The sequence below is a fragment of the Nanorana parkeri genome, unplaced genomic scaffold, assembly GCF_000935625.1.
Source record: "Nanorana parkeri isolate BGI_ZX_2015 unplaced genomic scaffold, ASM93562v1 scaffold401, whole genome shotgun sequence".
Lineage (NCBI taxonomy): Eukaryota > Metazoa > Chordata > Amphibia > Anura > Dicroglossidae > Nanorana > Nanorana parkeri.
In genome coordinates, this window is record NW_017306669.1 from 1,183,080 (window position 1) to 1,196,147 (window position 13,068).

At 43.3% G+C, this 13,068-nt stretch overlaps 1 protein-coding gene across 5 annotated transcripts in view; it reads left to right on the top strand.

Moving 5' to 3' along the window:
* Positions 1-2,389: 2,389 nt before the first annotated feature.
* Positions 2,390-13,068, top strand: part of LOC108789497 (cold-inducible RNA-binding protein B-like) — a 54,395-nt gene continuing 43,716 nt past the window's right edge. Inside the window, exons 1-6 of one of the 5 annotated variants that reach the window (XM_018559522.1) lie at positions 2,390-2,525; positions 2,611-2,717; positions 2,796-2,913; positions 5,049-5,133; positions 5,240-5,299; positions 6,263-6,428. In XM_018559522.1, coding sequence (XP_018415024.1) covers positions 2,423-2,525; positions 2,611-2,717; positions 2,796-2,913; positions 5,049-5,133; positions 5,240-5,299; positions 6,263-6,323 — 534 coding nt within the window. In that variant the 5' untranslated portion in view covers positions 2,390-2,422 and the 3' untranslated portion in view covers positions 6,324-6,428. Of the gene's footprint in view, positions 2,526-2,610; positions 2,718-2,795; positions 2,919-5,047; positions 5,134-5,239; positions 5,322-6,197; positions 6,210-6,262; positions 6,429-13,068 lie in introns of those variants that run through there. The other 4 variants (XM_018559523.1, XM_018559524.1, XM_018559525.1 and 1 more) reach the window with 4 other exon arrangements.

Here is a 13,068-nt window from a genome sequence, read left to right on the forward strand (position 1 = left end):
TTTTCCCTCAGGTCTCAAAAAAGGTACGATGGATGGCAAGGCCTCATATTTTTTTTAGGGGGATTGTTAATGCTATTTAAGCCCTCATTCACACGAGAAACGGGCAGCCCGTACAGATACGTGCTGCGTCCACGGCCGTATCGGGCCGCTCTTGGGAAAGACAGGTGCTTCATGTGATTACACGCAGCAGCCTGTCCTTCTCTATGAAGTATGCGGCCGAATGCCACCCTACCTGCACGTCCGTACGGGTGTGGGTGTCCCTGCTCAGACGCAGACAGGATCCTTCCTGTCAGCATACGAGCACGGACACCCGCACGGACATGCAGGTCGGGTGATCGTAGGGCCCTGTGCAGCCGCATACTCCCATAGAGAAGGACAAGCTGCTGCGTGTAATCACACGCAGCACCTGTCCTTCCAGGGAGCGGCCTAATATCGCCTTGGATGCAGCACGGATCTGTACGGGCCAGCCGTTTCTCGTGTGAATGAGGGCTAAAAGGTTAGTTCACTTTTATTTATGTTGCTGTTCTGGGCTCCCCCTCTCCTCCCATTTAAGGCAGGACAAACTGACTGTTGGATGTGCAGCCACAGCTCCTCATAAACAAGCGCTCAGCTAGGAGATCTCGGCTTCCCTAACCGCACATGCGCAATCCACTTTCTCTCGCATCGGCTGAGCTCAGTGCTCTGCGAGTGACGAAGAAGGAGACTTCGCCGGTGTGGTTAGCCAAGTCGAGTTGTTTTAGAGGAGTGCTTGTTAATGAGGAGCTGGGGCTGCGCATCCAGAGAGGGAAAGCGCACAAGAACAGTGATAAAAGTGAGCATCATTTTTAAAAACCGCAGGCAGCATTTTAATATGTAGCTTAATATTGCAAGCTGTAATGTTAATAGATTTCAGACAAAAAAAAAACATTAAAGTGAACTAACCCTTTAAATGTGCTGGCTGTATCATTTCCTTTTTTTCGTCACTAGGTGACGAGGAAGCATGGAGCCGGCCAATTTGGAAGCTGGGGGGGGGGTAATAACTTCCCCCTGGCCAGCTTCCCGACCAACTCCCTTCTCGGTGATGAGGGGAGCATAGAGCCGGCTTCCCGCCCAATCAGGAAGCCGGCCAGCGTGTAATGACCCGCCGCCCGGCTTCCTGATACCGGAAGTTCTATATTTGGATAGGCATCGGGAGCACTTGGACGAGTATTCGCCCAAATACACGGTATCAGCACCGATACTAGTATCAGGACATGCCTAAGGATTTCAAAAAGCTTGCATTTTTAGTAACCATAGCCAATAGAGGGTATTGCATTAAGCCCAAAAGTTCTGCACAAACGTGAAGTACAAAACACATCGTTCTTATGTACTAGGTATGGTGAGAGTAGGCGGTGGTTGTAGTGCAAACCAGGAAAACAGTCTACAGTGATAATGTAGCTCCTCCACAGATACAGTAGTGAAGTAGCATTAATATCTCCCTACACCAGGAAGTGTGTTACTGATATCACCAGTTGAAAATAAAGGCAAAAAGAAAGTGGCTAATATAATTTATTTTCTGAATCGTGCTCCCAAAGTGAAAACCCGAACATAAGGCCGGAATCTATTTTCTATAGATCCTCCACCTATATTATAACTGCACGTGTTCGACCTCCTTTCTTCCTGCACCTCAGTGAACCGGTTCGCGCACTAATCATGAACAGCCAATCACAGGACAGTACGCTCTCCCGCCCGCGCTAAAGTGGCGGCAGTCCTAGCAAAGACCGCGCATATTCTGTATCTGGAATAGGGGGATTTAGCGATTAAACCATAACGAATAACGTCGTTTATTCGGTAACCTTTTATTAAATTCATAAAAGGTGAATGTTTTTACAGCCCGATTTCTGATATACCAATATGTAAAAAACAAAAGTGCATCTGTCGAGAAGGAAGTAGATGGTACAGTCCGTCCTGCTCATGAATTATTCATGCAGTGGGCGAGGCGACACTGGCTATATAAGCAGGAGCCCAGAGATTATTGCGCACTCCGCATTGCTGTTTTCTGACTGTTCTACACGGTTCACGTGGATAAGGTAATGTACCGCTGGTGGTCGGGGGAGTGGAGGATTCGGTTATTATTTGGTCTCTACGTGTGTTTTACACTGTAAGCATGCTCGGGCGGTTTCTTTTAGTGGTAATGTGATGTTCATTGTACAGATGGGGTTTCTCCTATTTGTGTACACGGGGTTGGGTGCTGGGACTGCATTCCCGTGCTGTCAGCAGAAGTAGCGTTGAAGTCCTGGCTTCTCCTTGGGCGCCTGTTCCCGGCGTCGGTTGCTACCGGGTAGTGGCCGGTGACGCAGTGGGGAGGATCTTGCGGGGAAGTGACGAATAATGGTCGGCGGCCATTTTGTGAACACGTTGGGCTCATGTGCCGGCGCCATTTTGTCTCCTCGCAGATCTCATCATGTCGTCTAACGAAGGAAAGCTTTTTGTCGGTGGCCTTAGCTTCGACACAAACGAGCAGAGCCTAGAAGAAGTATTCGGTAAATACGGACCGGTCAATGAAGGTGAGTTTATATGCATATTTTAATTTCATTTATGGCTTCATTTTCCGTGCATGGGCTTTGTGACACTTCTTGTATGTCTTTTTAGTGGTTGTGGTGAAAGATCGGGAAACCAACAGATCTCGTGGATTTGGTTTTGTCACATTTGAGAATCCTGACGATGCAAAGGATGCTATGGAGGCAATGAATGGAAAGGTAAGCACTTGGTCATGGCAAAATGTAGTTATGAATTTATTTTTTGGTTTATTTTCTAATGCAACCTTCTGTTTTTAGTCCGTGGATGGGCGTCAGATTCGGGTTGATCAGGCAGGAAGGTCCTCTGGTGACAGAAGAGGAGGCTACAGAGGCGGCTCATCTGGAGGAAGAGGGTTCTTCCGTGGAAGCAGAGGTCGTGGTGTGTTTTAATAGTTGTCAGTCTTTTAGTTCCATGTTCTAAAGGTTTGCAGATAAACATGGATGGATGGATGAATGCTTGTTTGCCCTAAACCCTTTCTGATGGCCATTTAGGCTTTGATTTTTCCATGGGCTTGTTGATGTGATTGAGAGCCCATCCAGCTGCTCCTGGTGGGTCACCATGTGATTGAGAGCAAGCCTGCTCCCTGTGCTGCATGTTGCCTTGCATATGTGGTGTGGATAATGGTCTCTGCTGTCGTGTGGTGGGTATGGGTTAACAAAGTATGTGTATGCATGGTTAATCATGTAGTGAATTATATTAGCTTCAATGCCAAAGCAGATGTCTGACTTTAATATTTAAAACTTTTCAATGTATTTGATTTTAGTTTTACTTTTTTATTAGGGGTGGTCTTTCATAGATGGAGTCTAAAATTAAATGAGGTTCACTTTTTAAAGGCTTTGCGTTTAATCGGTCTTGTAGTACTAAAGGCTGTGTTTTTGACCTTTAATCCATTCCCTGCCTGAACTTAAACACCCAGTACCTGTGTCTCTGTACTGCCCCCACCTGTGAAGACTCCTGGTTGTGGGGGAGGATACTGAGCAGTAGAACCATCCTTCTGCCACTAATCTGTGGGAGGAGCGGGGGCTGTCGATGCGCACGGCTACATGCTGGGACTGCTGAAAATGTGTGTGCCCACACAGGTGGAGCTTAGCAGATTTAGGCACATGGGCGGGGGGATGAGCGATGCAGGGACTCCCTAGAAACTGACCGATTTTAAGTGTTTGCCTGCCATGAATAAAGTTTTAATGTCACTGGAACCCCAGCTAACCTAGGGTAGTACTTTCTTTACTAACCCAGATATTTTATTTTTTTTGTTTACAAAGTTCCAGGTGACTTCTTTTACATTTGCACATGTGAGCCATGGCCCATCAATTTCTATTGCAAGCCATGCTCATGGCAGCCATCACTCTGCTTATGGCTTGTATATGGAAAAAGTCACCTGGGACCTTGTTGGATGAAAGATTGCTGGACTGGGAATGCAAGTATTGCCTCAGCTGTGATTGCCCTCGGGAAAGTGTGTGTGTGGGGGGGGCTGGGGTTATTTAAAGGGACGTATTCACTTAAACCCCTTCCTTCCCTTTGCAGATGTATGTAAAAAAAAAAATAACATGCCAGCAGTGTGCATACAATGGGCATATGATGCTGCTGTGTAAGAGGCTAGAAACTTTTTCTATTTTGGGCTTTGGAAGTTGACTAAGTTGAACATTTATTGAATAAGGCAGTGCAGCCATGTAATGCATCCAAAGGCTAAAAGTAAAACCTGCTGTGAAAGGTGCTTGTATGCATGGCGTATTGGCACATTATGGCAGTTTATACTGCCAAAGGGATCTTGATTCTGAGCATTCAGACCCCAGTTTTGATTCCCCATAATTGGTAGCGTGCGACCACGTGAGTGGACACACAGGTACTGGGCATTTACCCTAATGTGGAGAATGTATTTAGTAAAAAGAAACTTCCAGACCTTAAGGTTTAATTCACACCTAGGTGGCAGTGTTTGTAGGTGCGTTAGCAGCATGCAGTTTGCATTTTTATGTACATTATGCATATTTTGATGCGTTTCTTAACGTGTAAATGAAGACGCGTGTGACTGTTCATAAAACATTGTGGGCAGTGGAGGAACACGCATAAACCCTTAGTAAAATTCTGCAGTGTGTTCAGGCATTTCCAATGAAGTCTTTGGCGCAACAACATGCTTTTAACTGCCCAAAGCTCATGTACCTCTTTTGACATTTGGCTTTTTCCTGCTCAGGTGTGAACCAGAGCCATTAAATCATAGAATAAAGCATTTAAAATCTCTTTCGAACTGCTCAAACTCCTAGGTGTGGACCAGGCTACTTACTGTAGTAGAATGCATTGAATACAACTAGATAGTGAGATCTACCAGCACAGTACAGGCAGGGTTAATATTAACCTGCTCAGCCTTCCTTGCCTTTCAGAGCGAAACTCAGTATAGAGAACTTTTCGCCTGTACCTGGGTATGGTTTTTAGTTGTAAATGTTGAAAGTTGCTGACGGATGTACTTTTTAATTGAGCTACATAAAAGCTAACATGAAATATTATGATTGGTTAAGGTGGTGGTGACCGTGGTTATGGAAGCCGGTTTGACAGCAGCAGGAGTGGAGGCTATGGTGGTGGATCCCGGGATTATTATAGCAGGTATGTTTTTGACTTTTTTTTTTTTTTTTCCCCAAGTTGTTTTGCAAGTAGTCATCTAGGTCTGGGTTTTTCTCTTAACTTTTTTATTTTATTTTTCTATTATCAGGAGTCAAGGAAGTTATGGTGATCGCTCAGGAAGCTCCTACAGAGACAGTTATGACAGCTATGGTAAGTAGAGCCAAAGGGGTGTGAATATGAGGCTTTTGGAGGGCTTATCTCTAGTATCTGGAAGAGCTTACCTTTTTAATTGAGAACTTTTGGGAAAGTTCTGCAGTATAAGCTGGTGTGACACCAGCTGTCACACGCCAGCTCTATAGCGCGAGAACCAAGCGATCAGAAACTGCTGATCATTCAGCTCATGCCTTCTCCCTGCAGAGGGCGGTGCCTTAAATACACGGCTTCCTGCAGCGACAGCTGGCTCTACAGAGTATTGGGTAGTATGGGAATCTTTCCCAGCTGCAGCGCAGCTCTGTGCTGTCAGCATATAATGGGCTATATGCTGATTTTGGGTCACAGGAGTACATTAGTAAATGTACTCCAAAAAAAGTCTACAGTTCAAGTCTCAGCAGCCCAACAAATGCATGTGTAATAATCTTTCCAGGTTTAAAGGCTAAGGCTTAGTCCATCTTTTGGAGCATGATTCATGGTACACCCATATTCGGGTGACTTGAAGCATGGTTCCATTCCTTGACCTGTGGGTTGATTCTCACACATTTATACCAGGTATTTATATAGAGCTTACAAGTTATGCAGCACTAAATGTCAAGTTTTGCCTATATACAAACAAAGGAATGAAGTTGAGTATTTCAAGATTAGAATTGCACAGCATAGTGGTACCATGTCAGACTATTTAAGGAGTGGCTTGAAGGTCCCATCTGCTGCTGGCAGCAGAGCAGTGATGGCACAGCACTTGTAGTTCATTACTTCCTCTAGCCACGTAACAGGTTTATACCTCTTAATAACCATTTTGTTGGTGCATATATTGCATTTACAAAAGGTGGACTATGCTTTAAAGACCTAAAAGCACTATTAGCAGTGGGCTTTGTGGGTTGGGCTTAGTGTAGGGGTGTAATGCTGGGATCTGACGTCTTCAAGTGTCTTTACAACTGTGCCTGCTTCTTGTCCTCAGCCTCACACGACTAAAATACCTTCCTGACTCAAGATCGTCCTTCCAATGGCTGTATTTATAAAGATTTTTGGAGCTTCGTTGAATCATTAATGTGTAGTATGTCAACTTGCGTTCACTTTTTTTATATGAACTTGGTTAATTTTGACAGCCTTACTAGTAGAATGTGGAACATCTGTTCCAAAAGGTGTTGTCCTTGAGGCACGCTTATGTTTACTTTTGTTTCATGCTCTTCTGTTCCATTTAGGCTGCAGATATGTGAAGCTCTTATTGTAAATGAGAAGGTTCATGCTGCAGTAACTAGCTTTGCTCTGCAAATGGGAGTGATGCTTCTATATTGGCATCCCTATAAATGGGTATGCCTACCACTACTGTGTGGTCTTGATTGGATCTAATTTTTGCTGTTATGTAAATAGTCATGGGATTTGAAACCCATGAGCTTTATTTTAAGCTCTTGTTTTGAAAATGGCTTTTTAGAGTGAGGTAGAGCTGAGTCTGGGTGCGCTGCAAAGGATAGCTGTACCACCTTGATATAACTAAAGTGAACAAATGGATCTGTCACAAGACTTTCTTAAAATTCTTGTTTGTATTGTCCTTTTTATACAAATATTTTTTTGAATACTGTACTGAAGTGGTTACAGAATTGTATTTACTTTCTTTTTGGCTTCACGAAGCCTATTAAAAGACAGTCTGAAAAGAAATGTGCTCCTGAAATTACCTTCTGCACAACACTGAAGTGGGACTTCACATTACTGGGGGAAAAGCTTTGGCAAATTACTATAAGAGTGATCGCAAGGACTGTATGGAACACTACCTAGACGTTTAATGGAAACACAATACAGAAATCTATAGGAAAGGCAACAAATGAGTCTCAAGGTATTGGACCATCAATGCTGATTTGAAGGTGGTTGAGCTTTTATTAAAACTTGTAGAAATATGGGAGTTGTCATTAAGTTATTAAACAAGTGCAGGCTCTGGGGTTATCATGAGTTACTGACTGTCACTGGTCAGTATATCACTAGCTTGTGAAGCAATGGATGAAAACACTAAAGCCAACTTTGGCTGCTACCATACTTGGTTTTTGCATGTTCACTTACTTTATGTAAAGTTGTGGTCCTGCAACAGTTACTCATCCGAAAGATGTATTATCACAACAAATGTGGAAAGTTCATGCATGCAGAAACCAGTTTGGTTGCACAAGGTGGCAAACATGGCCATTCATGAGAAACTTATGACACGTTACAGAACTAGTGTGTCCTATGGACAGCTTGGCATGAATTTAGGGTTTGTTCATATATGGACTGAAAAGCTTAAGGTTTGGATATTTATGGTAATCTGTCATGAAGCCAAACACTAGTATGATCAGGCAAGAGTTCTGCCATATACCAGTTTTAGAGCAGTGAAGCCAAATCTATTTTATGGGTCTCGGCCCAGGAGTTGTGTGGCACACAAGTTAGTAGTACTGCTGTTTAAATTTGGGGATGCACAGAAACTACGGCCACTGAAATATTCTGAAAATGGTACTTTGGGCAGTAAAATGCTGTTGGTACCATAACTGCTGAAAATTCAGTGCATCCTTGGCTTCTCTCCTCCCTGCTGGACACCAGTCTGTGTCACCTCTGATGCTTGCTGCTCTCCCATGCCCGTCAGCAGATTCAGTGGGGTCCAAGGGCACAGAGGATCCAGCTGCCTGCACTCGGTAGGGAGGAGAGAAGCTTTCAGGAAGCAGAGCCACCGGGAGGAGAGGGCTGTCGCAGGAGGCACAGCCATCCTTCTGCAACACCCCACTCGGCCTCCTGTGACAGGCGGAGGAGTCGGGATGGAGAGCGAGTTATAAGCACTCGGCGATCAGGGCTCTGAGTGTTGTAAATAACTGAGGACAGAGTTTGCTTGCAGTGTCCCCGTTATGAATTAACAGGAGTGCTCTTCCTCACTTCCTGTTCATAATTGTGGACATAGTAATTTGTACTATTTCCAGTTTATGAATGGACAGGAGCACTTGGTATAGAGGCTTCCTGTTCATTCATAACGGGCTGCAGAAAGATTTAGACTGTCCTCTAATCTATTTTTAAAGGGAAATATCGGGGGGTCTGTTAGACTCCCCAATGCCCCAACAGTAAAGTTAAAAAAAAAATGTTAGATTGAAAAATAATCCAGTTTCAGCCTGACCATTTTTATTTTCAGTTTCGGTCTATATTTCATTTCTGTGCATCCCTAGTTTAAATATTGCTTTATGACAGTTTGTTGTATGAGCAAATACTGAAATTGCCCGTTCTTTTTGGGTTTCGGTTTACCCATGGTTTTTTTTTCAAAGCCTATCCACATTTTGAGCTGGATAGTGGCACCTTTTCAGTCTTATTGCTGTAACCTCATATGCTAGAAGCCATAAACCTGAGAAATTTGCCACTCTATCCAAAGCTAACATGTTTTAGATTTAGTTGGGACATTAGAAATGTTTGTCACTTCACAAGTTTGTATCCTATTGCACTTTTTATGCATTAAGGTTGTCTTCAACTCTGCTTGGGTTTGACAAATTTGTAGCTTTGTCTAAACTTGTCATGTCCAAGCTACTAATGTGCAATTAATGTGTGGCTTCTGCTGCAAGTCTACATTATAGTATAGTGTGCCTCATTTAAAAAGGCATAGGTGTCTAATACCAAAAAAGTACTGGTAAAAGTAATGTTAGTACAACACTGTTGCCTTTTAAGAATCCTCTATTAAAGTACAGAAGTTGCAGTTTCCTTGGAGAAGTCAAGTGTTGTGCATCCTGTGGAGCCTGTCGAAAGCTGCTCATGGCTAGTTCATATGCGGAATTAGTCTGGTTATTGGAGGTAACTCTTTTGCTCATGTCCACATCCCTCTTCCTCAAGCTCATGTTGTGCCTGTGAAACACAATTAGATTGCTTACTGAACTTGATACTGTTGTCCTTTTACAACATAATTGGCAAACATCCTTTTGGATAGTCAACAGTCAAGTTCCATCTAAAATATTCCCAGATCTTTCCTATGTTGGGGTATTGTTTCAGGCGCTACCAGTAATCAATGTATTTGCAATTCCTCTTAAAGAAAACAAAGTACCTAGCATTAATGAACCAGACTTGGCCCCACCCTTTAGACATTTTCTATTTTCATATTTGAGAAGTAAAAGTGGCTTTTATGTTAAGATTGTATTTTCTCTTTTCAGGTTGACCATGAAAACTAATTTTTCTGGTTTTTGGATTACTGTCAATGCACTTGGGCATTTGTGATTGGAAATATAGGTAAGTGGACCTAGTTGGGGAACACAAATGGCATTGCTAATATAGTCTTGCTAAGGTTTAATTTTGGTTGATTTAGTATAACACAAGCTGACCTGAACTTGTATGTGCTTATTTAAAATTCTAGAAATGCAAACAAATTAAACATTGGAGTCAGAGGTGCTTTTAAACTAGTACTAGGACTCTGGGCTTTGATGCCCAGTGTGTATGTATTCAAAATGACCAGGAAGTGAGGTGTGAATCCTCCGACCCACAAATTCAAAGCATGCTGCTTATTAAGCACACTTTTTTTTCCCACCATGCACCAAGCACACCAGTTACTTTTCTAGTCACAAATGGCAGTTCTGAATTGCATTTCAAGCCCTCAAATGGCTGTTGCCATAGCTGATCACATGTTGCACCATGGCAACTGCAGATCTAAAGATGGCTGTCCACTGTAGAAGATGAAAGGGTTTAATTCTCAAGTTGGCTTTACTTTAACAGTCACACTGGCTGTCAAGATTCCTAGACGTTTGCCACAGACTTGCTCATTTTTGCATTTTTATAAACTAATAAACAGGGCTTAAAATCTGCGTCTGTGACGAGAGGACGGTGGAGCCAGACGAGCAGCTTGCCGGGAGCTTTACAGTCAAGCGATGGAGCGTCTCGAGAGACGCTCCATCGCTTGTATCAGCTGTTGTCACTGCCGTTGTCAGTCCCGAGATCCGCTGTGCACGATGCGGCCGGTACCGCCACTGCTCTGTGACACAAGATCAAAGGGAGTTCATTATACGAACTCCCTTTGATCTCCTCTCAGTCCCCAAATGCAGGAAGTGATGTATATTACATCACTTCCTGCATTCAGTGTCACTCCAGCTACAGAAGCTGATGAAGCCGATCTCTGCTTCATCAGCTTCTCTGGAGGTCCCTAGGTGACATTAGGGGTCTTGGAGACCCCTGATGTCTCCATAAAGAGGACCTGTCATGTAAATTGGGGCTTCTTAGCCCCCCATGTAATGGCAATAAAGTAATACAAAAATGAAATTCATTAAAAATAATAAAGCATAACATAAATTTTTTTTTAAAACATTGATGCGCTGTAAAACGCCCAGCAATTGAAATCCCATTATTTCCTATGGGCATGGTTGTCACTTGGGCGTATTTCAGCGTGTTGGAACGTGCTGAAAAACGCCCTATGCATCCATTAGGAAACAGCCGGATAGCCCTGGTAAATGCGCGTTTGAGGGCTGCAAATCACGGTTAAAACATGCACCCCAAAACGCGCGTCATACATGCATATTTCGAACGCCTAGGTGGGAACCCAGCCTGGAGAACTGAGATGAGTGCTTTTCACTCACCTCATAGTTCTAGCCGACCTGTGACAATGAGACTGTCACAGGTCTGCTCAGTAGATCACGAGGTGAGTGAACACATACCGGCTTTCGCTCACTTCTCGATCCTGTCACGGCTCTCTGCCATGACGGGAGGGGCTGGATTCCCCCCGATCCGCCAGCGCTGACTGGTGGAATGGATGAGGGGGGGGCAGGTACATATCTAGAGGCTGAGCCAGCTGTCACACGCAGCTGGGCAGATCCAGACATAATTGTCGGGATCCGCTTCAGCTGCGGCGTCAGTATACCGCGAGCAGCAGCTACCTATATACTGAGCTTAGGGTGACGGAAGGACGCTAGTTTGTGTCCTCCCGTTACCCTAAAGAGAACTATGGGGGAAATCCCTAACCCCATAGTTCTCTAATCACAAACACTAAACTGATGAACAGGAAAAGCGTTTTAATAGTCGCCTATGGGATTTTTTTTTTTGCGGGAGCACGCAATTTTAAGGCTTGACATGTTTGGTGTCTATTTACCCTGACTTTTATGTTTTACTAAAAATATGGGTAAGAATAAATGTTTTTTATAACGTAGGGAAACTTCTTTTTTTTTTTGTTCTACATTTGTGGTACTTTATTATATATAGTAAAAAAAATAGCCCCAGTGGTATCTGTCCCCAAACTTTTTTAACATAAATTGCAAGGCTATAGTCCGGTCATGCTGACTGGTGAGACACTATCAAATTTTTGAAGCCCTGCTAATAACTAAGGTTCAGTGTTTGAAGGTAAAATGCTTAAGCATGTGTATGTGCTGTTTTTATGCTTTTCCTTTTTGAAAGGATCATTACTGATTATTTTAATGCAAAAAAACTGGCAACTGCAATTTATTGCCAAAGTCCCAGGGAGATATGGCTTGGACTTTTGTATAAACATCTTTATGTGGATTCCAATATGAAATTCATTGTCTTAATGTTTTTTTTTTTCTAGGTGAAGAGGAATTCTGCTGAGACTTGGATATGAATTTTAAATAAAACTTTTTCATGACACTTGCAGTTGTCTGCTGTTATTTGAATTCAATTGAAGAAAATCTATTCTACTGCAGAATTGAATTTTTTTTTTTAACTGTACACCAGCACAAACCTGGGCTAAAAATCAACTTGACCAGTCAGGTTAAAGCTTGACCTTGAGCCCTCATTCACACTAGAAACAGCCGTATCGGGCAGCTCCCGGGATAGACAGGTAATATGTGTAATTAGTACGCAGCCCGAGTCCTTGTCTATGGGACTACGTGGCCAAACGCTCACCAAGTGCAGGTGGCTGCTCCTGGCTCGGACGCACTCTCGCGTACGGCCACATAATCCCATAGAGAAGGACAGGGGCTGAGTACTAATCGCACACAGCAGCACCTGTCCTTCCAGGGAGTAGCCCAATACGGCGCTGTACGTGCTGGCCGTTTCTAGTGTGAATGAGGCTGGGTTCACACCTGGGCGTTTTTCAGCACTGAAACGCTCAGTGAAATCCCATACTTCCCTATGGTCATGGTTCACACCTGGGCGTATTTCAGCCCAGGTGGGAACGTGCTGAAAAACGCCCAAACAAGTAAAGGAGCTTCTATGGGGTGTTTTTTTTCCACTCGTTTCCATTGGTATTCCCGAGTGGCTCGGGGTTAACAAAGCGGTAACCTTGAGCCACACGAATACAGCGTAGGACTTGCCTTGTCCGCGATCCCCACTGTGTCCTCTGGCGGCTGCCGACTTCTGGGTTCCATCCCTTCCGAATAACAGTTCCACGTCATGGGTGGAACCGGTGGGAAGTTAGAAAGTTACAAAAAAAAATAAATTACAAAATAAAGGAAGAAAAAAAATCCTACCACCAGTGAAACGTGCGTTTCACTCAATGGATAATTTGGATAATGGAGTACTCTTTAACCACTTACCAGCCTGTTTTACCCCCTTCATTTCTAGTCAGTTTTGGAGCTGTGATAGTTAAGAATTTCTTGGGTTTTTGCTTTTAACCCTTTCGCTGCCAAGCCCTCGAACATTTTTCAAATCAGCTGGCCAAGCCATTTTTGAATTTTCTGCAATTTTTTCCTATTGGTTTGATTACTTTTTTATTTTAAAGAATTTTATTTTGTTTTACATTTTTTTTAAACATTTTTTTAAACATTTTTTATTTATTTTGTAATAATTTTGTATTTCTTTTTTTTTACTGTTGGGGGGGCTACGGGGAAATATCTGGGTCTA